Source organism: Pavona decussata, unplaced genomic scaffold, assembly GCF_977016875.1.
Source record: "Pavona decussata unplaced genomic scaffold, jaPavDecu1.1 SCAFFOLD_100, whole genome shotgun sequence".
NCBI lineage: Eukaryota > Metazoa > Cnidaria > Anthozoa > Scleractinia > Agariciidae > Pavona > Pavona decussata.
The window spans coordinates 1,011,203-1,037,500 of NW_028145515.1; the positions used below are offsets into that span (position 1 = coordinate 1,011,203).

At 37.4% G+C, this 26,298-nt stretch overlaps 1 protein-coding gene and 1 long non-coding RNA gene across 4 annotated transcripts in view; one reads left to right on the forward strand and one right to left on the reverse strand.

Annotated features, from left to right (window-relative positions):
* The window catches only part of LOC146472221 (uncharacterized), a 160,568-nt gene that overhangs the window by 48,644 nt on the left and 85,626 nt on the right, over positions 1 to 26,298 (forward strand). The gene's annotated exons all lie outside the window — the stretch shown is intronic.
* LOC146472226 (eukaryotic translation initiation factor 4 gamma 3-like) overlaps positions 6,484 to 26,298 on the reverse strand; it is a 45,529-nt gene continuing 25,714 nt past the window's right edge. For all 3 annotated transcript variants that reach the window (XM_085119605.1, XM_085119603.1, XM_085119604.1), the window contains 10 exons: positions 26,016 to 26,214; positions 25,363 to 25,436; positions 21,647 to 21,835; positions 21,373 to 21,545; positions 20,536 to 20,740; positions 17,923 to 18,021; positions 13,131 to 13,274; positions 12,060 to 12,144; positions 11,087 to 11,233; positions 6,484 to 9,654 (listed from right to left, as the gene is read on the reverse strand). In XM_085119605.1, coding sequence (XP_084975731.1) covers positions 9,476 to 9,654; positions 11,087 to 11,233; positions 12,060 to 12,144; positions 13,131 to 13,274; positions 17,923 to 18,021; positions 20,536 to 20,740; positions 21,373 to 21,545; positions 21,647 to 21,835; positions 25,363 to 25,436; positions 26,016 to 26,214 — 1,494 coding nt within the window. In that variant the 3' untranslated portion in view covers positions 6,484 to 9,475. The remainder of the gene's footprint in view (positions 9,655 to 11,086; positions 11,234 to 12,059; positions 12,145 to 13,130; positions 13,275 to 17,922; positions 18,022 to 20,535; positions 20,741 to 21,372; positions 21,546 to 21,646; positions 21,836 to 25,362; positions 25,437 to 26,015; positions 26,215 to 26,298) is intronic.

Here is a 26,298-nt window from a genome sequence, read left to right on the forward strand (position 1 = left end):
CCTCAATGTTATTTCTGTTGTTTTATTCCGCTTTATAGCAAGGTACGAATTTTATTGCATCGAAATTGGTCTATTCAGTGCTGTTACAACTGAATTTTCCTCCACTCTTTATCAGTTGATACTACAACAGTGTAACATGAAGCAGACAGCTTGAAATATTCGTTCAAAGTGAATCAGCCATATTTCCACTTGTAGTTGACTACTAAATCTTCTCCGAGTCTGATTGGTTTGATTTGATCACGTGATGTGATAGGTTCATCTGCCCAGAAACACTGTCAGCGCATAGTGTCCGTCGGGCGAAAATGCCCGGATGGATAGTGACTCGTCCGCGCAAACATCACCCATTTATTCTTCCACTGCACTAACAAACAGCTTTTTTCATGGCATTTTTTCCTGTACGGTCTTCATTTGCCTTGCTTTACGACCAGAAGACTTCAATGGCGCTAATTTTGAACGTGGTACAAAAGCTGTTGCTATATACCTAGACTTTCACTCAACAAAACGAGCAATGTCATCGGTTGATTCTTGGTCACGTGCTCCTGATCAAGTACAAATGTATCCCGACCGGGATACAATTCCGCAGTTGTTCGTTCCCTCTCAGTTGTTTGTTTGTTTTGCTGTGATTGTTGAAGGGAAAGTCTCAATATACACTTGATTGCAAAAACGTTGACACCTAAACGAGTAAACCGTGAACGATGAGACCCAACGGATTTGTGGGTAGTGTTTAAACAATAACCTCATTTCCATAATCAATAATTTACCATTCTCATTCTTTGGAATAAATAATACAGTGCTGACTTAATTCTTCCCAATAATTTTCTACCAAATATTGCTAAAGTTCATTGCCTGTGGTGAACTTAGGCAAATCGTGAATTGTATGTTACTCAAATTGGCCCTTGTTGGCCAACTTCGAGACTTTCCATCTTTCACTACGTGCAAGAAATTTTGGTCATCAACCGTCGCACGAGAATAGAATATTATGCAAATAAATTTAGTACACTTATACCCATAAAGCCATTGGGTCTCATCGTTCACGTTTTATGCTTTTTAGGTGTCAACGTTTTTGCAATCGAGTGTATAATAAAGCACTTAACGTATGGTTCCTCGGGAAACTTGTTAGTTTTGTTTTTGCTCGAGTCCTGATGTTTCCCTCGAAAAGAAAACTAACTGTATCCCTCGGGACCATACAATAAGTGTATAATATCTCACGACCGCTAAGCCAATCAATATACATTGTATTGCTCAGCAATCCAGTTTTAACGAAAGATCATATTGCCTAAGTGTGTTTTAAAGTTTGAGTTACACCAGTGAAACGGCAGACACAAATGGAAAATTTCGGGAAGGAACGGGGACACCCAGTGAGAGCATTGTAGTAGATACATAAAATTTTGACGTTTTCTGCCCTTTTAAAGACATATTTGTGTAAGATAACACAGATTGATCTATTCCGGCGGATGCCTTGGCCTAGGAAACAGAAAGAAAACAGAATTTTAACCCCCAATTTGCCAGCTGTTGTTTGTTGTTCGAAAATGCTATACTGATTTGCTGCCTTCGAAAACGAAGGGAACTAGTTTCCAGTGCCACGAAATCTTCAGCTGACAATTTGCCGAAGAAAACTGTAGACTTGAGTAACGACTAAATCCGAACTTCTGAGTTGATTTAAGGCCTTCCGAACAGATATCCACCGAAATAAACATACTTTTGGGCATGGATTGGGCAATATTCAGTAGGAAATTAAATGAAATGTTTTCTATAGAGATACTATTTTAAGAGTAACCTTCACCCAACCCACTTATGCATACGAGGATCTACAACTATGGTAAGTGAACTCTCATTCTGTTTTTCCATAAGTTGTACAAAAGCAAGAAAAAAATAATTATTTAACAAAAAATCGAGCAATAAGTTCATTCCTTTCTGGACTAAAATCCGTGAAAATGACCAAACGTCGTGAAAATGGCCAAAAATAAAGCCATAAAATTACTCCTTGTTGGCCTCAAATTGGTTAAAATAGCCTAAAAGAGTAATAAGTTTATTGCTCCTGGTCTCAAATTCATTGAAATAGCCAAAAATCGGGCTAAAAGTTCACTCTGGTGTGGTGTCAAATCCGTGAAAATGGCCAACATTTTAGCAACAAGTTCATTCCTTTCCGGTCTTCAGTTCGTGAAAATAGCCAAAACTCGAGCAATAAGTTAATTCCTTTATGTTCTCGAGTTCATGGAAAGGAAATGTTTCTTTACACAACACATTTGTTGCAAGGAAACAAAAATTGTTTCGAAATTTTAAGAAACATTTAATATACAAACCATTTTCAAAAGCATTGTATGGCTTTAAAATTGAATACGGCTTAAGGATACTTCCTGGGTTCGCGGGAGTCCTTTGGAAAAAAAATCGTACGCGTGCAAGTTTAAATAAACCTCTAACAAACTATATATCATTATAAAGCTTAATAAATGTAGTTTCCTATAAAAAATATAATTGAGCGATCTTTTCCTTTTTTAAGTGCCAGGAGCCAGTAGAACCTCGAATCGACCGATGGTCGTTCCATTGAATTAATCGGTTATCGAACGCCGCGCGAAGAACGAAATCGCTGCACAGTGTTATTCACAAGGCATCAATCAACAAAAAGGTGTCAGGCTTTTTCGAAATTCTGATTGGTTATTTAGATATCCTCGTCTAAAGTTTGAGTAGCAAAAAATATTTGAGTCGTGTTGCGTAAACAGTCGCCACGGGAAAAATATTTTGAAAATCAAAATTCCCTGACACCTGTTTGTTTGTCATTATTCCTCGAATCTTCTGGCCAAATTTCACGACAATCCGTCAAAACTACATACCCTATTAATTCGTTCAAAGTCGACATACTCTGCCAAAATTCAAGTGCGAGTTTTCGCTCGATAAAGGTTTGCAAGAAAAACAAGCCTTCACAGGAGATTATGACACCTCATTAGGTGGCGAGCCAATCGAGCAACAGGACCCCATGGCGTCAACAACAATAGCACAGAATTTCGTTTTAGACTCCGCTGTTGTGATCGAGCGAAATGGGGAAAGTGGCGAAAGGAAAACGTAAAAATCAACCAGGAAAACGCGAAAAACCAAGGCTAACGAAACCAGAAGCGCGTCAGCGGAGAGTTTGCCAAAGTGTGCACTCCTCGGAGGAGTGCACTGATAACAGAGATGAAATCTATTGGGTTCGTTGTTCGTTTTTATTGCGTGTAATGTAATTTACGCTTCAAGCTAAAGCGATTATTCATTTCGTATCAAAGGAAATGTACAATGAAAGAAAATCGCCTTTTTACTGTTATTTAGGTACGATGGTGATTTCTTCGTAAGAAATATTCAAGATAGCGTGGAGCGGAGCAAAAAGCGAGAGAAAGGGCCACGCAGAACGCGCTATCTCCAGTATTACACGTGGGCTGATACGCTTCTGTTGAGTTCTATTTCATCGGTGTAATTCTTGCTGATTTTATTCCAATGTTTCATTACAAACGCGCAGTAAAACGTTATTTGGTTTTATCTCGCTGCAGAAGAAAGAAATCGGCCCAGCAGATGTAGAATATGATATTTGATAATTTCACGGGACGCTTGCAAAGTTACGGCTGCAGGACTTTTGCACGGCAATCGACCTCTGTGTACTTGATCCAATAACAGTGGATTAAATTGAAGGCCGCTGCTCCAGTTCTTCCTGATTACCTTCGACAGAACCTTCAACGTCGACTAGAGTTTCTTGGTCGAACCAAGAGCCTTTGTTGCTCTCTGCAAGATCACGTTTTCGATCTTCGCTGAAACCTATCTTTCCCTTTTTCTTAGGCCCTGGCATCTTCTGGAATTTTATCCACAGGGTCTTTTCGTTTTTTGATGACTTTTCCATGTGGGAAGCGCCGGCAAAGAATAGAAAATTCGAAGTGAGAAATTTTCTGCAGGCGAGATGTAAACAAAATATGCCTATTTCTGAAATAAGAGCTCCCGGATGAAGCGTTTGCCGCGAGAATTTCCTCTGGGGCGTCTCGCACTAAGAAGATTATGACACCTTTTTTATTTATTTACTTTTAGATGGAAATACGTTTTCCAAAATATTTCGCGCGCTTTTTAATATTTTTCAATTTTTTTTTTCAGTAAATGTTAGATAAAATCCCCAAATTTTATTTGGTCGAAAAAAATGTTTTTTCCCTTTTTTACCCTATCGAACCCAGGAAGTACCCTTAATTCGCATCCCATCGTACCGTATCGTATCGTGCTGTGTTGTGTTGTGTTGTGTTGTATTGAATTTCATTGTATTTCTCTTGTGTTGTGCTTTGTAGTTTTCTTGCGAAAGTGTGCTTTCTTTGTTTTGTGTTTGTTATGTACATATGTTTTGTCATTTCATTAAGTAAGTAAGTAAGTAAGTAAGTAAGTAAGTAAGTGAGTAAGTAAGTAAGTAAGTAAGTAAGTAAGTAAGTAAGTAAGTAAGTAAGTAAGTTTATTAACGTGACTAAACACTTAGCTAACCAGCTACTTTACAGGAATAGTCACAAAATAAAATAGTAATAATAATAATAAAAGGAAAAAGTAATGAAAATGATAAATGAAAATACTGAAAAAGATGAGAAAGATACTATTTACAATGTTTCTAAGATTACTCGGTTGTGCTGTGGAGTTGTCCTATTGTGTTGTCTTGTGTTTTCTGTTTTTGAAGGGTGATTAGATGGAAAGAATCGAATCCGTATTACGTTGTAGTGTACTATGGAAATGAATGGGTTCTATAAATAACAAAAGAGGAGGGTTGATTCTGTAGACTGTGCGTTAGGTTACTGATTCCGCCCAAACGAACCGGGTGGTGTCGCACTTATATAAGTAAATAACAATATCTTGATGGCAAACCAATCAAAAGCGAGTTGCGTCATCACGTATTAACCAACAGGATAACAAGCGATAGCATAATTAATGCAAAGAACTTGACATAATTAAAATGTTAACATAAGTGACTAAACACAAAGAAAGAGAATGTAGACAGACCAGCCATAATGTCCTAAATATTCGCGTTCGGTAAACTCTGCCGCTAGATAAGAATAGAAAGAAATTCGCGTAACATATTTCTGATATAATGAACTATTATATTAGAAGACAAGTATTATATCACGGATTCTCCGGTAAATCGACCTGCAACAACCTTTGCTTCAGTCTTCGTAAGTTGGTTTCTTGGCGAATACGGTGCGCCGGTGTGTTGACTTAATTGGAAATCAGCTGTGTTCGTTTGCTGTAAAGTCATTTTGTTGAGTAAACCTCAACTGTCTTTCAGTTGATCCCTTCAAAAGTTCAACATTTTCCGTTCGATGCCCGTATGAAGCTTAAGAGGCCGTATGGTGATAATTTCTGTAACGGTGTAACCTTTACTGCAACTAGCAACTAGCTTGCGGGACAATTTCTGGACTCAAATTCGTGGGAATAGGCCAAAACCGAGCAATGAGTACAGTCGACTGCCGATAACTCGAACCCTCGCTAACTTGAACCTCGCGCTAACTCGAACCAATTTTCCTTTCCTTTCAGGTCATTTTATATATAATCTTACCCTCGATAAATCGATCTCCCGATAACTCGAACCTTCAAGGGAAATTGAAAAAGGTTCGAGTTATCGGTAGTCGACTGTACACTCCTTTCTGGTCTCATATTCAAGAAAATAGCAAAAAATCGAGTAATTAAAAATTAGTTCATTGTTTTTTGTTCTCGAATTCGTGAAAAGGAAATTTCTTTTCGAAACAGATTTGTTGCGAGGAAACAAAAATTGTTTCGAAATTTTTAAGAATCATTTAGTATCGAAAACGTTTTGAAAAGCAGTGTTCGGATTCAAAATTAAGTGTGGCTTAGCATCGCATCGTACCATATCGTATCGTACCGTGTTGTGTTGTGTTGTCTTTTCTTGTCTTCTGATGTGTTGTATGGTATTGAATTCTATTGTATTTTTGTGGTGTTGTGTAGTGTTTTGTTAAACTAGGTATGTTTTGTCATTTTATTGTGCTTGTGTTGTCCTATTGTGCGTTAATAAACTTTACTGTCAGGTTTTGGCTAGCTTTGCTAATTTGAGACCGGAAAGGAATGAAAGTATCTATGGGTATTTTGCTATCTTCACGAATATGAAAAGACCAGAAAGGAATGAACTGATGGCTCCCTTTTTGGCTATTTTCTCGAATTTGAGACCATAAAGGTTTGATTTATAGCTCGATTTTTCGCTTATTTCATGAAAGTTACTGCCAAGTTAGATTTTTTTTTCATTAATTTGAGACCGGAAAGGAGAGAACTATCACGAAACAACAGCACAACGGAATGAACTTATTGATTTTAAGCTTTTTTCACCCCAAACAGCAGTGAACTTATTGCCCGATTTCTGGCTATTTCCACGAATTTGAGAGCAAAAACGTATTAACTTTTGGCCCGATTTTAAGCTATTTTAACGAATTTGAAGACTAGAAAAAAATTAACTTATTTCCCATTTCGCGAATTTGGGTCCAAAAGGAGTGAACCAGTTGCTCGAGTTTTGGATATTTTGACGAGTTTGAGACCCGAAAGGAATGTACTTATCTCTCGATTTAGGGGCATTTTTTAGAATAGTAACTTGGGGGAGCAGCTTTGGTACAATCTGTTAACAGCAAAACACAATGGTATCTTCGTTTTAAAGTTCTTCATTTACTGGTTTCACAAGTTTACCTTACAGCTCCGTTAACAGAATCTCTATGTTAGAACTTCTCGAGTTGCTTTTATGCTGGCTGGAGTATGATTGACAACCTACTGTCAAACCCTCATCAACTGCTAATGTAGGCTTACGTAAGCCTTTACGTGATTGGTTAGTGACGAAATTCGTTAATGCACTGCTTCCGTAATTCTTTTCTTTTAAGTTTTATTAATGTTCTTCAAAACGTCCAGCCAAAATAGAGCAACGGGAAAAATATAAAAATTACAGTGATCATTTGTACTATACAATGACAACAAGAAGTATGTAAAATCTTAAGATGAAGGTTCAAGCGTAACAGTAACAAAAGAGCAGTAAATTCTCTTTTTCCAAAAAGAAAGGCGGTACTACAAGTACACGCCTATTTCCATACATTACGGAGTACAAGTTTACAAGTTTCAAAACCCTTACTAAAAACAGTACTTGTTCTCAGAGCAAAAAGTATATTTACGCTGACAGACACCTTCAAATGAACAAGTTTTCCAATATTACTATTCAAAGAGGTTTGGTTAAGGAGGCTCGCAGCAATCTTTCTGGCATTTGGGTGAATCTTTTCGAATCAATATTTCGCATGGAAGGCTTGCTTCGATTTCCGTCACACTACACCACCTTGTTGCAGAATGATGGAAATCGGGAAAGTCTTCCGTGGGAAATATTGATTTGAAAAGATTCATCCAAATGCCAGAAAAATTGCTGCGAACCTCCTTAAGGTCGCGCAGGACCCTTGTTCTCATTACAGGTAGTTAAAAATCTTTCCTCCTTGACTGAAATTCCATTGGTACTGTTTGAAACCGAAACGGGTGTGCACGTGCACTGGATTGTTGCAAATTATCATAATTTCATTTACAGCTTCACAAAGTGCACGATGTTGAATATATTGCTGACTCGTATGATCGTCGGAGACGCAAAACGGCAATCAGATTTTGTGTCCAAATTTTCGTCAAGGATATTAGAATTTCAGAGCATGGTACACGAGGGAGGTAAAGTTAGAGTACTCTATTGTGACGCCACACAGGCGGAATTGCAAAAAAAAAATTAAAATTAAATTAAAAAAAAAAACCCTTTCAAAAAGTCATTCGAACGCCTCAAAGTCTAATCTTTAGATATTCACTCCCTTAGAAGCCGATAACTTTCAACGAGTCTTGACAAAATCGACAAAAATTGTTTGTGACATCATAAAAGAGGTTATGATTTACCCTTAGATAATGCAATCACTTAAGTAAGGACGCTTGTCAAGCTGAAAACTTGGACAGAAAAACTGCTCCTCGGTAATACCAACTTAGGTAGCTTAAAACATCACGGTAATACGTAATCCACCAGGAAAAGGACACTAATGATATAATTCCATCATCTGCCCTACAAGTTTTCATTGCAATCGACTTCACAAGTTCAGAGATGTGAAGGCTAAGGAGTAAACAAACTACCACGACTTATGAATTTATTCATAGGCAGGGGTCCTGCGGGACCTTTAGAGTAACTCAAAGTAAAACATCGGCTGGTATAAATTCGGTAAGAAACATGGCGGAATTTTACCCAAAACGATACACTAGAATAGCCATTTCAAGGTAAATACCAGCGAAAGATTGACCCAAGATCAAAAGCAGTAAAATGTAAACAGTTCATTGTTATATGTTTCACGAGAAACGGTCCAAAGCGAAACTCCTGCACCTGCTCATACCAAATTCACACCAGGAGAAAATAACATTTGATCAGCACTACATATACCCCACCAAAAACAATACAATACAATACAATACCAATACAATACCCCACTAAAAACATAACGAGAAGCATGAACCGTTGAACTTCTAAATATTTTCATCCCATTAAGTAGAATAGTCACTATAAATAAACTTGAACGTTTAATATTTTCATCGCATTTCGTAGACAATTCACCATAAATAAAACATTTATTGTCTCGTTTCCCATCACCAAAGATAAATGAACCGAAGAAAACCAACGGCAAAACAATACAAGTGTGAGTCTTTACATTGCTCGAATTTCATTGTTTAAAGTTAAAATACCAGAACGGCCTACCCAACAGAATTTTGACCCCTCAATTTGCAAGATATTGTTACCTAAAATCTTAACTTATCTCTAATTGTACCAAGAACACGTCCTTGGAACGTAGACAACAATCAAAGGATTGTTTTCCTACATTAAATGAGATCAAGGTGCCATTTTATCTGCAAAACTGCTTAGACTCTGTCGAGCGGCATGCAATGTGCACCGCGGCTGAATTTTTGAGGACCACGAACCTCCGTTTATTGAGTTGATCTTCTCGTTGTTCAATGCCTTAAAATTCAAGGCACTCATTGCGATATTTCAGTTACTATTTAGTTAAGAGAGTTTGTTTTTACTTTTGTTATTACTTTCTAGTTCGTTTATTACGTAATTGGTAAGTTAAATAAATACCAGTACGTGACCCAGATTTTCGCCGTAGCGGCTACGAAGAACCCCGGTGGAAGAGCAAGAAAGAATACCAGAGGTTTTTAAAAAGACTCGAGGAAATCTGTTCAAGACCAGTGGAGATGAAATAAAAAAGCTTTACTCGGATACTCAAAGCTCAGCAATAGCGAGTTTACTGAAGTCTTGTTATTAAGTGCGATCATCCGTAGCTCGAACTAGTGAACATCTTGAGTTTTCATGGCTGAGCACAGCTTGAAAATTCTGGTACCGTAAAATCATATATCTTTACATGAGAATATCGGAGACCGTTGAGGCCTTCCGATGAGAAATTTCGCTAAAAAGAGTTCCAGACAAAAAATCTATCGTTGCTCACCAGTATTCATCAGTCTCCTCAGGGCAGCTTCTTAACCAACGAAAAAAATCGGAAGCAGCAGTGACGGCCATCAACTTGCCAGGTTCATCATCTGAACTGCATTCCCAAGCATTGAAAACTTCTTCTGTGATAATCTCCTCGTCAAATAAACAATCAAAATACGACTTAATGAATCCTGGTTGGGTAAAGAGTAAAAGAGACGAGTTAATGTCCTGTTTAGAGAGTGGTGAGATAAAGTACTGGAGAAGTTGGAATCTCGGCAACAAAAGTTCGATGTTTCGAAAGTATCTTTTGAGGACCATATCACACTTTTTCAACTGTCATTGAAGTTGTCTTTTCTTAACCTTCACGAGTTACGCTGGTCGCAACATTTTACTGCTGCTGCTGCTGCTGCTGTTACTAAGGAATTTCTTGCACGAGGTGAGGGACTTTGTCCACAAATTTTTTTTTTCCGCCCCTTGTGTTTCGTTTTTGCCAATGAAGTAACGGGCAAGAAGCCCCATACCATACCTTTTATTTATACACGATGAATTTCAAAACACTAGCTTTTGTGGACCACACCACACTTTTTCAACTGTCATTGAAGCTGTCTTTTCTAAACCTTCACGAGTTACGCTGGTCGCATCATTTTATTGCTGCTATTTTTATTTTCTCGTCCACGCACCGCCTTAAACACCGAGATATTCTTGTGCTGGTTCGTTTTTACGATGCTTGTCATAGGCCGCCCAATTCACCAATTGACGTCGCCATGTTGTCTTAATTACGAACTGTGCGTTTTCCCCGGCTAATATCACAGAACTAAAATTACTTCAAGCACTGTTCTTTACTCAGAAGAGAGTCAAAATACCAGAATGTTTGACTTGCATTTCAATTTCTCTTTAAACTAATTGAAACGCTGTTAATTTAGGGTGAAGCAGCTCAATTTCGTAGCTGCACGTCAAGTTTACAAGCGCAGCGATGCAAAAAGGTGGTTCTCGTTGAAAATTCATATCCCTGCTAAAAAGCAACGAATCACAAGAAAAATTACGCTTAACAAGCTAAATGATTACTCTAAGAGAACATTGAGTCATTCTTTTTGTGCTAGTTAAAATTTTGGAGTATTGTTACATTGAAAATGGCTCAAGTTATCGTTCTTACCAATCAGACCAATCAAACAATTTTAAAGCAGAGGGGCCTGGGTATTGCTAACAAACAACTATCTAAATAACCAGAAATCTCAAAGTCGAGTCTCAGCACAGAATTAGGATGGCTGCCCTGTAGAAACAGCAACAAACACTAGCCAGAGAAGGGACGTCCAACTGCATGCATGCTTTCCAAGACTGAATAACGATCGATAGTTGGGCTTACCTCAGTGGATTCAGCCAATCACAATATGAATTGCAAACAGTTTGGTCACTGATTTAGTAGCCTTTAAATATCGTGGCATCTCATCGTTAAGAGCAGCTGGGAGCGATTAAAGGTGGACATATTCGTAGTCTACCGGGCTAGGTTAAAGGCATTACAAAATGACAAATTTTGATCTCGCCTTTACTAGATAAGCCCCTTTAAAAACAAATTCAAGTGCGGGTGTTAGTTATAGCGGGTCTCACAGCGCATGAAAATCATACCTGGAGGATGATCCAACCGAACAAAAAGTGACTGCACTGCGTAAAGCGCTTCCAGCTCTAGATTGGCCTGCTTGCAAATATATCTTTGAAGAAGAGGTTTTCTATCTTTGAATTTATCAATGTTGCATAAGCAACGTCCTCCCTTTTCTGTTAAAAAATAAAAAGAATGAACAACTTGAAGGGCTTTCAGTTTATGTGCACAAGAATGCACAAGAATATGACGAAAACTGTGCTTGTGAAGATCTGATGATACGATAATCTGATGCAATTTTCTACATAACGGGAACTGTGATTGCTACCATTATCCTTGCCATAAATCATTTAATAAGTTAATTAATTAATCATAACCATTACTACTTCCTCGAATGTGAATGGCTCACAAAATGCTTTATTTTGCACTCATTACGCTCCAAACTTGAAAAACTATGCGCAGAAAGCAGAACTTGGGAAGTGCTTTTGGTATCCAGAAAGAAAACTTGGAGTAACCATGCATTTTTCAGAAATAATAAAGCTTCAATTTGGAAAGAAAAATTCATACTGTAATTTACTGCTACCCCAATTTTCTTTCTGGATTCCAGTAGCCTACACCATATGCTCAAATATTGTCAGTATGCTTTCAATCAATTAGATTTTTCAAAACAACTATCTCGGAAATAACTGAGGTGTGAAGTTTGATTTCAGATGGAAAGGCAACTGACTGGTAGGCACCTTCAACAAATTAAAAGTCATCATCGCAGCAAAGATATAGAAAAACACGAATTAACTGTATAATAAGGGACATTTGGTTTGTTTTATGTTTCTAAGAATATTTCTTTGTGGTTACTAACTGTTCCTCCAAGCTCTAACTTTTACTCTCGAGTATCTGTTCGGTTTCGGGGAAACAAGTAGTCCCTGCACATTTCTAACCCAAAAGAGAGTTCCTGTTTACATACATTCTCAACTAATAACAAAAAGAAAAAAGAAATATTATTACCTCGTTGTAAAGCCCCTTCACAAACGACTGTTACCAGGGCTCTGATGAATGGAGATTTTTTTGTATGTGCAGCAGGTACGTTTTTCTGAAAAAAAAAAAAAAAAAAAAAAATCAAGGAACCAACGCTGATCAAGGAAAAGAATGCTCCAATGTCAAAAAAGATCTTTGATGAACTCAGTTTGATGTTGTCATAGTCTGAACGAAGTGTACAGGATGCATCCTAGAAACTAGCTTTTGGGATCCATTAGGCTCTCCTCGGAAGTTGTGGAAGGCCTTTTTTCACGAAAAGGGTCCAAGATATGTCAGCCTTGAATACAGAACATAAGAATCAACGATGAATAGGCCATTTCCGAGTTGCTGTGAACCTCACTATGAAAGTGAGGCTAAGTGCAAAACTTTGCATATGAAAATCAGTTTTGTTTGCATATGAATGAAAACTAATTTTCATAACAAAAACTTTGCACTTAGCCTCGCTTTTATAATGAAGTTCGAAGCAACTCGGAAATGGTCTATTGGTGACATAAAATTAACATTTTGAGATATTGCCAGGAACTGCTTATAAGTTGATCGACAGCAGATTAAATTTGCAGTGTTGTATTCAAAGGTGAATAGTACAAAACGATTTCAAAATGATATGACCATGTTTACAGAAGGTTTTGATTGTCAAATCGTTTTGTAGGAAACACGGCCTTCCTGGCTGAAATTTGCGCACAACGGTCGGCACATTTATACAACTTAATGTACCCATATCTTTTTTGTCTACGGTAATCACACAACGTCGCACTCAAAAATAAACCCTGATAGTATGGTTTCTCTATAAAACTCCACCACAATAAGTACGGCTACAAACTCATCCCACTCAGTGACACCTGAGCGACTTTCCACGAGCAATGGTTTCGTGAACACTGAAATTCAGTCGTTCCAGTGAAAATAAAATGAGACCTGACTGAGTATCAAAAAGTGTGGAAAGATTAAAAAGTTCTTGAATCAAGTCTGGATGGTCTAAATATGACAAACCGCTTAATTCATCACTGTAAATTAACAACTTTACAGTTTGTCGAGTCCACTTACTTTGATCCAGGCAAATACTTCATAGTTGCTTGCTTTTCTCTTCAACACAAGAGTCCTCAGCTCTTCTTCTATTGCAGAATGTTGGCTGGTTGCACAAGTGGTCTCAGAAGACCAACTTGCCTGTCCGAGGGCAAATTCAATATTCTGGATATAATATGAACCATTGTTAACAAAACAAGCACGCATAAGGGTCAGTACTTCTTAAAACGAAGGACACTGGTATAAACAGAAATGGCTACGATAGCACAAAACGTTTCATGAGTTTGACAAAATTGTAACATCTCCCTTGGGTGCGATCGCTAGGCATCATAGCTTAAATTTTCATGAGAATGATGAATTAATCAGTAAATGACACAGGCATACACGGAAAAAAATCTGAGTGCTCCCAGCAAGAGTGGAACCAAAGACCTTCCGATTACTAGTTCAGATGCTCTATCACTAAGCTACATGAGACTCGTGGGAGCTAAGGCCATTAAACTAGGTTCATGGGACAAACGCTGATGATCCCCAGTTGTAGGTATCTATTGATACAGGTTCTCCAGAAGACATGGAACTTAGCAAGTCTAGAATTGAGGATTGCGTTAAAGGTATTGAATTACGAAAGCCTCTACTTAAATCAAGATAAAACTGAAATTAAAGTTTTTAACTCGTGAATACACGCATGCGCAATGAACGAGCTATCGTAATGTGACGCGAATTCACTCGCTCGCTCGATCAGTCGCTCGCTCAGTATGTCGTAAACGTTTGGTATGTGTCTTAAACGTTGGCAAATTTGGCAAGTTCTTACGATCTCCTTCAGTTAAACTATAGGGTTTTGGAGTTCGAAATTAAATAAAATAGTCCAAAGATCACTCGACCGCGGAAAGAAAGGATTTGAAGATTTTGAAATGATGAACTGTACAAGCCCTCGAACGATCACACCAAAGCGCGGACTTCACGTGCATTTTTAAATACTGGAATAGAAAACGCTTCATTACGGTTGTTGTTGTTTTCACTACGGAAAATGCAAAAAAAAAATGACAATTAATTAATTTTAAATGTTCAGACAATTCCATAGACATGTGAAAAGCTAAGGGTAAGATGGGAAACTATAACTTCAGTTTCGCAATCAATTTTTCATTCGGGGTCCAGCGATAAGATCGATTCACCAGAACAAATGTAAACACTGAAAGTTTGCTAATGTATAGCGACAATCATCGCAAACACTTGATGTTTTTCTATATCTACGTTCACTTGGATAAAGCCAAAATAGCAATTAAAGCAAGATTGAAAGCATCTTCCGATGTTATAAAACGCTGACAGAAGCCGCAATAAATTTCATTCGGGGTCCAGTGTGAACGATAAGATCGATTCACAAAAACAAATGTTAACACTGAAAGTCTGCTAATGCATAGCGACAATCATTGCAAACGCCTGATGTATTTCTATATTTATGTTCACGTGCTAGGCAACCAAAATAGTTCATGTCGTCGCAAACGACCAACCAAACCAACCAAACATAATTTATTGATGAAAGCAAGTACGTAAGGTAGGGTAACTGAAAATAACATAAAATAAAAGAGATAAATAAACTACATTGAAAATGAGAATGACAAAGCGAACAGAAAACGACAAGCGAAATAAACGACGAATACTTACAAGACGAATGTGACGACAAGAAAAACGCTTAGAACTTGGAACTTGACTTCAGAAGCTAGACTTAAAAAGGAGGTACGTCTTTCAGAACAATTTCACGTGCTGGCTAAATGTTCGAACAAATTTGATTGCCTTATTAAGGAGATGCTTTTCATTAGAAAACTTAAACCATCCCTAAACGTGCAAACAGACTCGATTCGCACAAAGGTATTCACTTGAAGAACTTGCGATCCATTGTTAATATGCTAACTTGTAGAGACTGCAGAGTATAGAAATCAAATCTTCGCATTAATTTTTCCACTTTGCCTTGAAAATGGTGTCACGATGACGCCGAAACGTCGGCTATTAACTTTAATTTTCGCTTGCTTATGTTTCAAGAAATCATTACTGATCAATTATTATGTGCAGTTAAAAAACGTATGTATGCTAAAATAGAACCACATAGGGCGCGCAGCGTAACCTTATTATTATTATTATTATTATTATTATTACGTTCTAAAGTCTCCTTAGCCATCCCTAGGTCGGCTTTACTCTGTCCTAGAGGGTAAGGGCAATTAGAAGAGCACTTAGAAGAATTGTTCGAGAAGCGGATTTTGAATTAGATAGATGCCTCGCCAAAATCTAGGTCCTATAATTGTTATACATACTTTTTCTTGTTTCTTTTTATATAATATAGTTTAATGTGATTTTCTTATTAGGTAAAAACCAGTAAACGAATAAGAATACTATAGTAACTTGATGAGATTTGGATTTTTTTCGTTTTTCTTCCAAAAAAAAAAAGTGCTTGAAAATAGTATCTTTTTTTTAATCGAAAAGAATTATAAATAAGTTTTAACAGCTCTTTTCTCTACTTTTAACTTGTAAATAACAATTTACTTGGAATATTTTAATAATGAGATTATTATAAATTTATAAAAAAAATTATTATTATTATTATTATTATTATTATTATTATTATTATTATTACTGTCTCTACTATCACAGTCTTTGTGGGTGTTCATTTTGTGCATCAGCCGGGCGCAAACCATGCACCTGGGGCATCGTAACTCAAGTCAATCACTCTTTTCAGATACCAAGCACCTTTCTAATTATTATTATTATTATTATTATTATTATTATTATTATTATATTATTATTATTATTATTATTATTATTATTATTATTATTATTATTATTATTATTATTATTATTATTTCATGGGTCAGGGCAAAAGTGTCCTTTGCAATCTTGCAGAGCGCGCTCCCATGCCTAAGGGGATGGAGAACCCCGAGAAGGAGGAACTTAGATGTTAAGGACGGGGATCTAGAAATAGGGAAGGGCCAAGCAAGATTTCCCTAGACTGCTATAGATACTTTATTATGGGTTGATTAAAAGGGGTTCCTGAGTTTTTTCTCATTTTAGTGTATGATTGGTCACATGAATGACTTTTATTCTTTCTTTAAATTTATTATTATTATTTTTTTAAAAATATTGTGCTTGAAAACAGCTCTGTTGTACTTCGAAATACTCTTTTTTTTAATGACAATTGAATTAATAGGTTTACTGCTATTCTTTTTTCTTCTTTTAACTTGTAAATATCAATTTTCCTTGGAATATTTTAATAAAGACATCTGTTAATTTTCATTTAAAAAATTATTATTATTATTATTATTACAGTCGAACCTGTATATAACGGCCCTGTATTAAGCGGCCACCCTCTATTAAGCGGCCACTTTTTAAAGCCCCGATTTTTCGCGCATACAAACGCTGTATTTGGTACCTGTATTAGGCGGCCACCTCTATTAAGCGGCCGCGGCCACCCTGTAGCAGTCCCATGTTTGTCTTTCTTTGTTATTTTTACCTGTATTAAGCGGCCACCCTTGAATGGAAAAGCCATATACACAGTACCATGGATAACAGGAATTGTCGCTGGGAGTGCCGGCAGTCAACGACTTGCTCTACAAACAAAAGTTTCAAATTTCGAGGTGCCAAACGCACGTGTCCCACTTGTTTAAGTCGCTGTAATTCTTACCCTCAGTTCCTTTTTTAACTTGAAGAATTTTGTTATATATTGTGTTACTTTTAATTAGCAACATTACCGTTATAACTCCACTTCGATCGTAACAACTATGAAATGACGGAATGAGATATTTTGTTGTGAACTGCAAGTCACGTAAGTGAGTGAGTTAGAAATACAGTACTGTACACCGTACAAGAGTAGAGGACAATTTACTGCACAGTGCTTTTACACAATGTTACGTATATTATACCATTAAGTTACAAGTTGGCACTGAACTTTGTTTAAAGTATTGATCTCTTGAAAGAGTGTTGATTGTCCAGTTGTTTTTTCGCATGAAAAGTTTTTGTATGATAGACACCATTAAAATTGACATTAGACAACGCCCATTTAGTATTTTTAGTGATCCTGTATTGAGCGGCCACCTGTATTAAGCGGCCAGTTGCTCAAGTCCCGAGGGTGGCCGTTATATACAGGTTCGACTGTATTATCATTATTATTATTATTATTATTATTATTATTATTATTATTATTATTATTATTATTATTATTATTATTATTATTATTATTATTATTATTGCCGTAAAATTTCGAAAATAACCCCCTCCACATAGAAGCCCCCTTAAATCTGAAACGCAAAAATACCTCCCATAATAAGCCCCCGGGGACTTGTATTTGGAAATTATCCTCAATTATATACACCAAAGCAAACTACACACAATCCCCATCATCAGGAAGCCTTTTTTATTCATAAAAGAATGATTCAGTGCACTAAAGCAATGCGGTCAACAAGAGTTGAAGTTTATTGTCTTTTACGCAGTTCGCTCTTCACTCGCACCTTGAATTCCTTCGGTGCGAAGACTGAAAGTATTTGCAAGGAAGTTCGATCCCGCCACCCTGAACCCAAACTCTCTCTAATGCTCCTTCCGTTTTATTGTATTTCCGTTCTAATAAAGTTTATTGCCGTTGTGTTTGAACGTGGCATTTTCATTGCGATTAATTTGTTGCGAATTTCTAGCTAGTTGCACATTAAAAAATTTTGACACAAACGCGCCGGCATAATTCAACGCGTCAGTTGGATAAACGCTTCATCTCAGGTAAGAGTTTGCAATAACGCTGCAGGAGGGTGTTTATTCAAGTTCAATACGCAACTTCACGTACCTTCTCCCCGGCTAATTTCCTTGCTTCTTCCTCTGAACTGCAGAAGGTCTCTAGCGTAACATTATATCTATGCAAAATGGCAGACACATCTTCAAGACTCTAGATAAGATGAAGAAAAAATCGTCAGCACTTGACAATAAAATAAGTATAATGGCTTTATAAAGCTGTACTCACTGTTAACAGCCAATCAATATCAAATCTGTGTTCAGATGGACAGATAATTAATTTTTTAAAGTGCACCCCACCCCACCACCCCCTCCATTTTTTTTTTCGCTCAAATAAATATTATTATCTGGATCATTTCTGCGCAAAAATTTTGTGATTTGATTTAAACCTTGAATTTATATGACCTATCGAATTTTAAAAAGTTTGGTTTACGGCCAAGAAAGGAGAGGTTTGGAGCGAACCAGAATTGTGACGTCAAAACAACAACCGAGAATTCAGCGCTGCTTGGTGCTGCATTTATTCTCTTTGTTGATCGTAGTCTATGAGCGATAAAATTGATTCGAACGAAGTCGAACTTGTACCAGAATCGACAATGTCGTCCTCTGAAGCAGATTCAGAGACGACCTACGCAGCAACAGACGATTTGGAACTCATTTTAGCTCCATAGCTAACAGAAATTGATAACCCGTGAATGCAAAAAAATATTGGTTAGGTTATGAGGTCATTGTGCAACCGTCCGTACGTACGTATGGCCCTCCATGTATGCCATTTGTGAAATGCCACATTTAAGTTAACCCTTCTTTTGCGGGAAGTTGCGTGGCCAGTTGCTTTTTAGAAAAACAAACCGAAAATTTTCAAGGAAACCTGTACTCGTTGAATATGCCGACAAACGTGGAAAGAAGAGAAAGGGAGGGAGAAAGAAAACGAAAACACAGACGATGAATAAGCAAAGTTCAAAAACTTGGGGACTGGGACGAGGCACGAAAGATAGCGGTCACGCCTAAAATGTACTCGTAGTATCTTTCCAGTTTCGCAGCCTCAAATGGCAGTTAAAATATATTTGCTATCCATTTGAGATGCCCAAAAACCATCAAAGAAAAAGGAAGCCGCGGAAAGAAGCAGGAAACGAACAAGGAGCGTAGCTCTCAAACGGATGAAGGAGACGCGTCCGATGGAGCGTCGAACATTCCCCTGGAAATCTTTCCGAAAAAGACGCATTAACTGAAAAAAAACAAAAAAAAAAGATTCAAAATACTTGGGAGACAATTGGTATTCTTGAAATACTTAATGATGTAATGTAAAGAAAAATTCATAGGTTTATGCCGTCAATAACCTACGGAAATTTCTACGGGAACTCTGAAATCTCGTTGGCGATGTTCAAAACTGACATGTAAATTTAAAAACTGCATTCAAATTTAAAAAAAAAACGCCCTTCCAACGTGTTGTAGAGGGTGATGGTTGATCAAGTGGAAAACGATTGAAAGCCCTTCTTATGAAGCTCAGTGTATAATTCATGTTTGATCCGTTTGGTGATAGCGAATATATTATTATTATTATTATTATTATTATTATTATTATTATTATTATTATTATTATTATTATTATTATTATTATTATTATAAAAAAAAAAACGAGAGACCCCGACCCTGCGTTTTCCTGACACCCTATCTGTACTTCTTGCCATGAAACATCACGGAAATTTTTTTCACTTATTACTCCAGGATATGTTTCAAGTCTGTTTTATCGTTGGTCAAGCCTTTCTCCCTGAGGTTTATACGCACGGCTTTCTTCATAAGCAAAATTTAACTAGAGAGTGATAGTGTGACGTAGCGCGCATAGACTGTTCGAAGAACCATTCGCCTCAATCATCTAAAAAAACTAAAAAACTAAAAAAAACAAAAAAAAAAAAACATGTTATTCACCGGCCTTGGCAGGTCCGTAACAGACGACGAATTTTGATTTTTCTTTTTATTTCGGATTCCGAAATTTAGGTACACCCGTAAATATTTACCACCCTTCCGTTCCCGGCCAATCCGTATTCAAGAATAGGTTTCACGAAACCAACTCAATTGCACAGCTGCTGGTCAGAGAGGTGCACCCTCAAACGTTGCACTACTGATTTTGTTTCTGAGAGCTTCCGTCTAGTCTACGTTTTGAATTTCAGTCCACTTTAATGCTATTCACACCTGGCAATTAAATGTACTACTTCCTGTTTGTGCGGTCTTTCGGGCTGATTTAACTGTGACCTTTTCGGGGGCTTGAATTATATTTGAATACTGAAATGCGCAGTATAAATTGGGCCGTACCTTCAAATCACAAAGAATAAGAAACTGGATGTCATACAATATAATGCTTTATTAAACGCCTATAAACAGTTACACTGTGATCAAGTGCCATTTTTCAAGCTATGGCTTCCGCTGATTTTCTTCGGATAGCAGGTTACCACACAGCGTTTTGTAAATTTCGCTTTTCTACCTACTCAACCTCGTTCCCAGGGTCTCTCCTCTTAACGTCCTAGAGAGGTTAAGAGGAGAGACCTGGGAACGAGGTTGCTACCTACTTTACTTCTTTAGATAAATCTATTTTTCATGGATTAAAAAGAAATTCCTAAATATAGCAAAAACGTAAAACCTCAAAAATGTTAATGTCATATTGAATTAAACTTACCATGTCATTTGTGGCACACTGCAGCATGTGTGCAAACAGCTCGGCCGCTTTGTGTTTTGGCACATATGTTAACACACTTTTAAATAACTCGTCCAGATTGATATGTGCACCAAAGACTGTTGGGCCCAGTAGCTCTCCTAAGTATTTCCATAAGTGTGGGACATCGATTTCTCTATCTTCAGCAAATTCAAAGATTTGATCTAGCCTGCAAACAAAACAGAGCTACATGTATTTAAAGTATCTGAAACGCAAAAACTTTAATGTAGAACTAGAACTTCCAGTATGTGTGTGTTATAGCAGTGAATTTTATTATTTAACATTAAAATGTCTCTCCAAATTAAACGAACTAGGAAACGTACCTACTTTACTGAAGTGTGTTTACGAACTACATGCGCATGCCCGAAGACGAAGAATGTAGGGCTCTTATGTAAGTTTCTAATTATACACTTTTATGTACTTTTTATCGAATTTATTAATTGTAAATACGCAATTCAGCCTTCGGGCTGCCATGTATTGATTATTAAACTATCTATCTATCGAATTTTACTGGACTCCCATATGTTAATTAATATAATTAAGCATTACACTAAGTCTCAATGCTTTACAACTCTATAAAAATGCCAATTACAAATGTGAGAAAAATACATATATATATTAAAGAAACTTCATAGTCACATTAAAAAACCTACTCTAATTGATAAAATTTACGAAATAAATATGTAGCAGCGGCATTTGTTTTAGACGACGATGCAGTCTCAACTATCAGCGCAAAACCTTACAAGAGAAGCTAATTTGCCCCAGAAGAAGAGAACTTGTACTTCATACAATCAAACATACCCAATCAGGTACTGTTGAGCTGTGAGAACACCATCGTGCACCAAAAACAGTAGAAGCTTGCCAGTAGCATTTCTATCTGCAAACGTCTTCTCAATAGTGTGGTTAAAGGCCGTAATGACAAAAATATGGTGTGTTGATTGGGACTGAAGTTCTTTAAGGCTTTTAGTCGTCTCCTTTAGAAAAAGAAAACCACATATTCAAAACTAGCCCAACTTTGTTACGATTCAGTTGCTGGCGTGGAGTACAAATTTATGATGCACTATAATGAACCAACCTTCAAGTCCCTGATGTTAAGGTACTCGTCAACAATGGATAGCGCTTTTCTCTCCATTATTTCTCTAGTTGCTGCAGCAGCGTAAGATGGCTCAGCCACCGTGACCTCAGCGGTTGAAGCTGCGGCCCTAGGTGAGAAATCGGAAAACCCTCTGCTTTCTCTGCGTCCTCCAGTGCAACGCTGGAAACTCTGTCATTGAAAGTTGATGAAAATTACAGTGTTAATAATAAGACTGTTTTGTACTTGTATAAAACGCAAGTCCCTATGGGGTCTAAAAATATTATGTTTTGCTTTATTATATTAGATCAACCGAACTTTTTCACAAAGACCTATGGTGATAGGGCATTTATTGTGTATGTGCCCCAAGGTTATGAACCAATCTGCCACTTGCCTAGTGCAAGTCAAACTCTACCGAGAGCTTCAAAGGAGGCCTTAACACATACCTCTTTGAACATTTTGTGGACAGCTACTCGTTGTTTTTATTGAAATTGTGAATATTTTGTGAACTTTAGATGGTTACTTAAATGTTGTTCTTTTCGTAAATAGATTTTATTACTGACTGTATTGTTTTACACATATATTTGTAAAGCGCCATGAGCGTGGGAATGGTGCTTTATGCGGCCAACATGGAGTAGGGGTCATGCAGGCAACCAGAACTTATGGCTGTTGCTTAAGATGCACGAGGATGGAAATTATGTTGCGAACTCACAAGTCGAAATTCTTTACATTCCCGCACTCCAGCTGCATCTGAAGAATTTTTAATTTGTTGACACGTTTAATTTTGAAAAAATTGCCCTCTTGAATCATTTGAATTCTTCCCTATATTCTTTCATCTTATTAGGATTGCTTTCACGAGGCAATTGTAAAAGCTACTTGGAAAAACATTAAATTGTTGTTACTAACTCTATATTTCTTTAATTTCGGGATAAAACTTAGAGGAGCAACAAGTGCCTCGTCTTTCCTCATGCTGGCCACGGCCCTACATCCATTAATTTAAGCTTGGCAGTTTGGTCTTAATTAAACAGGAATCTTATCAAGCTTAGAAAAGTGGTATGCACAACTTCTATCAAGAAATTGCTAGAATACTGAGCTGAAGCTTGAACAAAGGAGGTAAGATAACCATCCACCATCACTTCATTTGCAAAAAAAAAAAAAAACGAAATGAGAGCAATCTCCTTTCATTAGTGAGTGCTGGGCTCAAACTCCACAACTTGGCATCACATTTTACATTGGCTGAGACCTCTGTTGTTGGGTTTTGCCCTTGCTCAAAGAGTTATTCAGAGGTACGAAAGTCTATTTATGTGGGTATAAGTAGACAAAGATTATTTGGCCTTTTTTTTTTTTGAAAATCGCGTTCAACCAGTTATATTTTGAACACTGCACTTAATTCCACATTTGCAGCCTGAATTTTCATGTTGTTCGTCGTTCCCAATACGACCAAGAGCATTTAAGTCACCCAGTTCGTTGAATGTTTTCTCCGGGTTCTACTGCTGTGCTCCATCCCCGAGACGCAACATTTCCACTGCAATTCCCATTGATTACTAACTTCTTGATTTATTCACTTTGTCATCACAGTTCGTTTACTAATTTTTTTTCTATTTTAAAATTTTTACTTGGAAGTCATGTGGAGCCCAAGTATTAAATTCGGCGGTTTTCTATGTAGCCGTCAAAGTGCAATCGCGCTCTAATGCGCGTGCGTTAAGTGTGGGGCAAGACCAGGCCGTTTACTGTATCTGTCGATGGATCGCGAACGCGCGACAAAGTTTAAGTTTTGATTCTGTTTAATAGTATGGATGCGTACTAATATTCATAAACTTTGCAGATAATATTTTTGGACATGTAAGAAAGTGTTTCGGAGTGTCGGTGTTAATTTTAAAGGAAGTAAAGAATGATTTCAGTCATCGCGAAATGTGGTGCGTTGTTAATGGTTGAACCAAGTGACGGACGAAATTAAAAACCTACGGTGTTGTCTAGTTCGCTTACGACATGTTAAATGCGGCAATTGGCGTGTCTGTGATTTGCGGCTTGAAACCGCAAGGGGAATCATTTAATCCGTTATTTTGGTGACAGAGATGACCATGTGACAAAGTTTATACTTCATTTGCAAAATGCGATCGAAGCGTGATTTATGGAGTGAAAGCGATCAAGGGGCCGTTTGCTTGTTTACCTTGCGGTTGGACCGAGATGATGGCTTTTTGACACTCAAGGTGAGTCAATACTGCGTTAAAAATGTGGTCTAGTACGCCGTTCGTGGTAGACTCACCTCGCACGCTAAATGATGTTGAGCGTTTTCGGAACAGCTTGGTGCACGAACCCCCCCCCCCCCCCCAAAAAAAAAAAAAAAAAAAAAAGAGCAAGGACATTGAAGATACATTCAGTGATATCAAATGGACAAAATAAGCAACCAGAATGTGAGGACACTACGGGTGGAATGGACAAAAGTTTGAGTACAGGCATTTGCAGAAACGTTAACATTGTTAGGATTCGCACAGCTGGTGATCAATGTAAGAATGGTGATGTCTATGTCTAAAGAAGAAGAAGCGAAAGAAGAAGCTGCCAGTAGCAGGGATCAGTAGCTATCTTGTGTTTACCAAAAGAGACACGTCGTCAACAAAGGAAAATGGAAAGCAATTACTCCACTTTCGTACCTCTTGTGGTAAATATAGTGATTTTTCTGTTTGTATTAATATCCAGAAAAGAAAGTGTCGAAATACTCCTCTTTTATTGCACGTTATCCCTTTTCATATAGTCGTGTATTTTAGCACGTTCCAATTGTGCATCATCAGCAAAATCTATTGTAATTGTGTTTGATGATAGTAGTGATGTGACAGGGAAAACTATGAAGGTAACTGTACCTAGTCAACCAAAGAAAAAGTGTTCCAGTTAAAATAACGTAACTGACTGGAGATCTCGTCAGGCGAAGTTTATTTCTTAGCAAAAATAACAATCTTGTTGGATTTCACGGGTTTGTGTAATTGTATTTGCGATAAACGAGATTTTGTAACCATTTTTTGCATCCAAGATATCGAGGAATTTTTCACAACAAAATATTTTTGCGTCTACTTTTACACACAAATTTTCCGGGCTTCCTGTGATAGGCGTTTCAGTTTTTTCACTGGTATTCTACTGGGCGCACGATCGCATCGAAACACGTACAAAGCGATACCTTAGACTCACAGCAAGTTTTTTTCGTAAGAAAATTGAAAAGCCGTAACCAGGATTCGTGATGATTAAAGATCAAAAACGTTCTCAGGTTAACAATTGAAAAGGTATGAGCTTTCGCAAACCATCCTGTCGTCTTCAACACAACAGTCCTGACGGTTGTCGAAAGCTTATAGTTTTTCAATTTTTAACCAGAGAACGTTTTTAATCTTTAAGTGTTTTTTCGTTCACCTGTCATCAAAGACTGAACTAATGTTGATACTCAAATACGCCTAATGCAACGACGCCCAAGTATACGCTCCTACAGCGTCTTGTTTTGTTATGGATTTGGTGAGGTAGACTCGCCGGGTCCCTTTAGCTTGTCAAAAATTAATAATATTGTCCGTAATTAACTTGAAAGCTCAGCACTAACATTAGAAAACTCTTGCCAATTCTTTGTATTTGATTGACGTGCCCCATATTACAAACATATGCAGAAAACAAAGTGATTTTCCAATTCACTGATACATTGTCTTCAAAACGAGAAACCATGTGAGGGAGGTTTTGAACTTCACCTGACACTGCCCACCATTCAAGTCCTCAAATCTTGTTGACTGGTTGAGTTGTCGTGTCTCTTTATTTCGTAAACCTAAAGAGCATGAAAATGATAACTTAAATTAAGGGTACCATAGTAGTAGATAGTACCATAGACCTCTTGATCCTTTGCCATGTACTTCTATGTGGCAACTGGAAACTACACGTTTTTATATTTTACTGAATATTCTAAGAAAAACAACACAAAGCAGGGAAGTTTATCAATAAAGACCCCCTCTTTGAAGTTTGGTACTTTCCCACAATTCACAATATGAATTAATAATTACAAACGTTATTCCATAGAGGCAGTTTCAAAGAAAACCAAAACGGTGAATAAACCCAAAATACAAACGAATACGCCAGCGGTGAGTTAATTTTGGTCATTTTATTGAATGAATGTTAAAATTTATAAAGCGCTCGAATTCTCAACGGCCGCCTGTAACCCAATACCGCCTGCACTCAAAGGTCATCGTCCTACTAGTGACAAGTGATTAGTGTTTACATTAGAAGTCACATGACCCTACATGTGAAATCTAACGCCGGAAAGGTCAATTATTAGTCGCTCTATCGCGACGTGAGGTTGGACTGCCTGTGCTGTAAGTGGAAATGCTTAGAATTGAAGGAAAAGTCTTACCTAGCTGACCCCATTCGGCGTGGATAGCAGCCTCTGCGCGTATCTGATCAATCGTCTTAGGGTCGTTGTCCTCCAACTGAGACACCCAATCATTCTCCCTTAAGTCGACAATATGCTGCATCATGAATCTCACGCGAGAAGAGGTTATCCTCGCTTGAATTATTCTTTGGATTTGAGCAAAGTACTGGTCAATTCTTGGCTGAAAGAGAAAAAAATTAAAACGTTGAGGTAGAGTGATGGCAAAGAAACCTGAAAGAGTGAGCGAATAACACACGAAGTATAC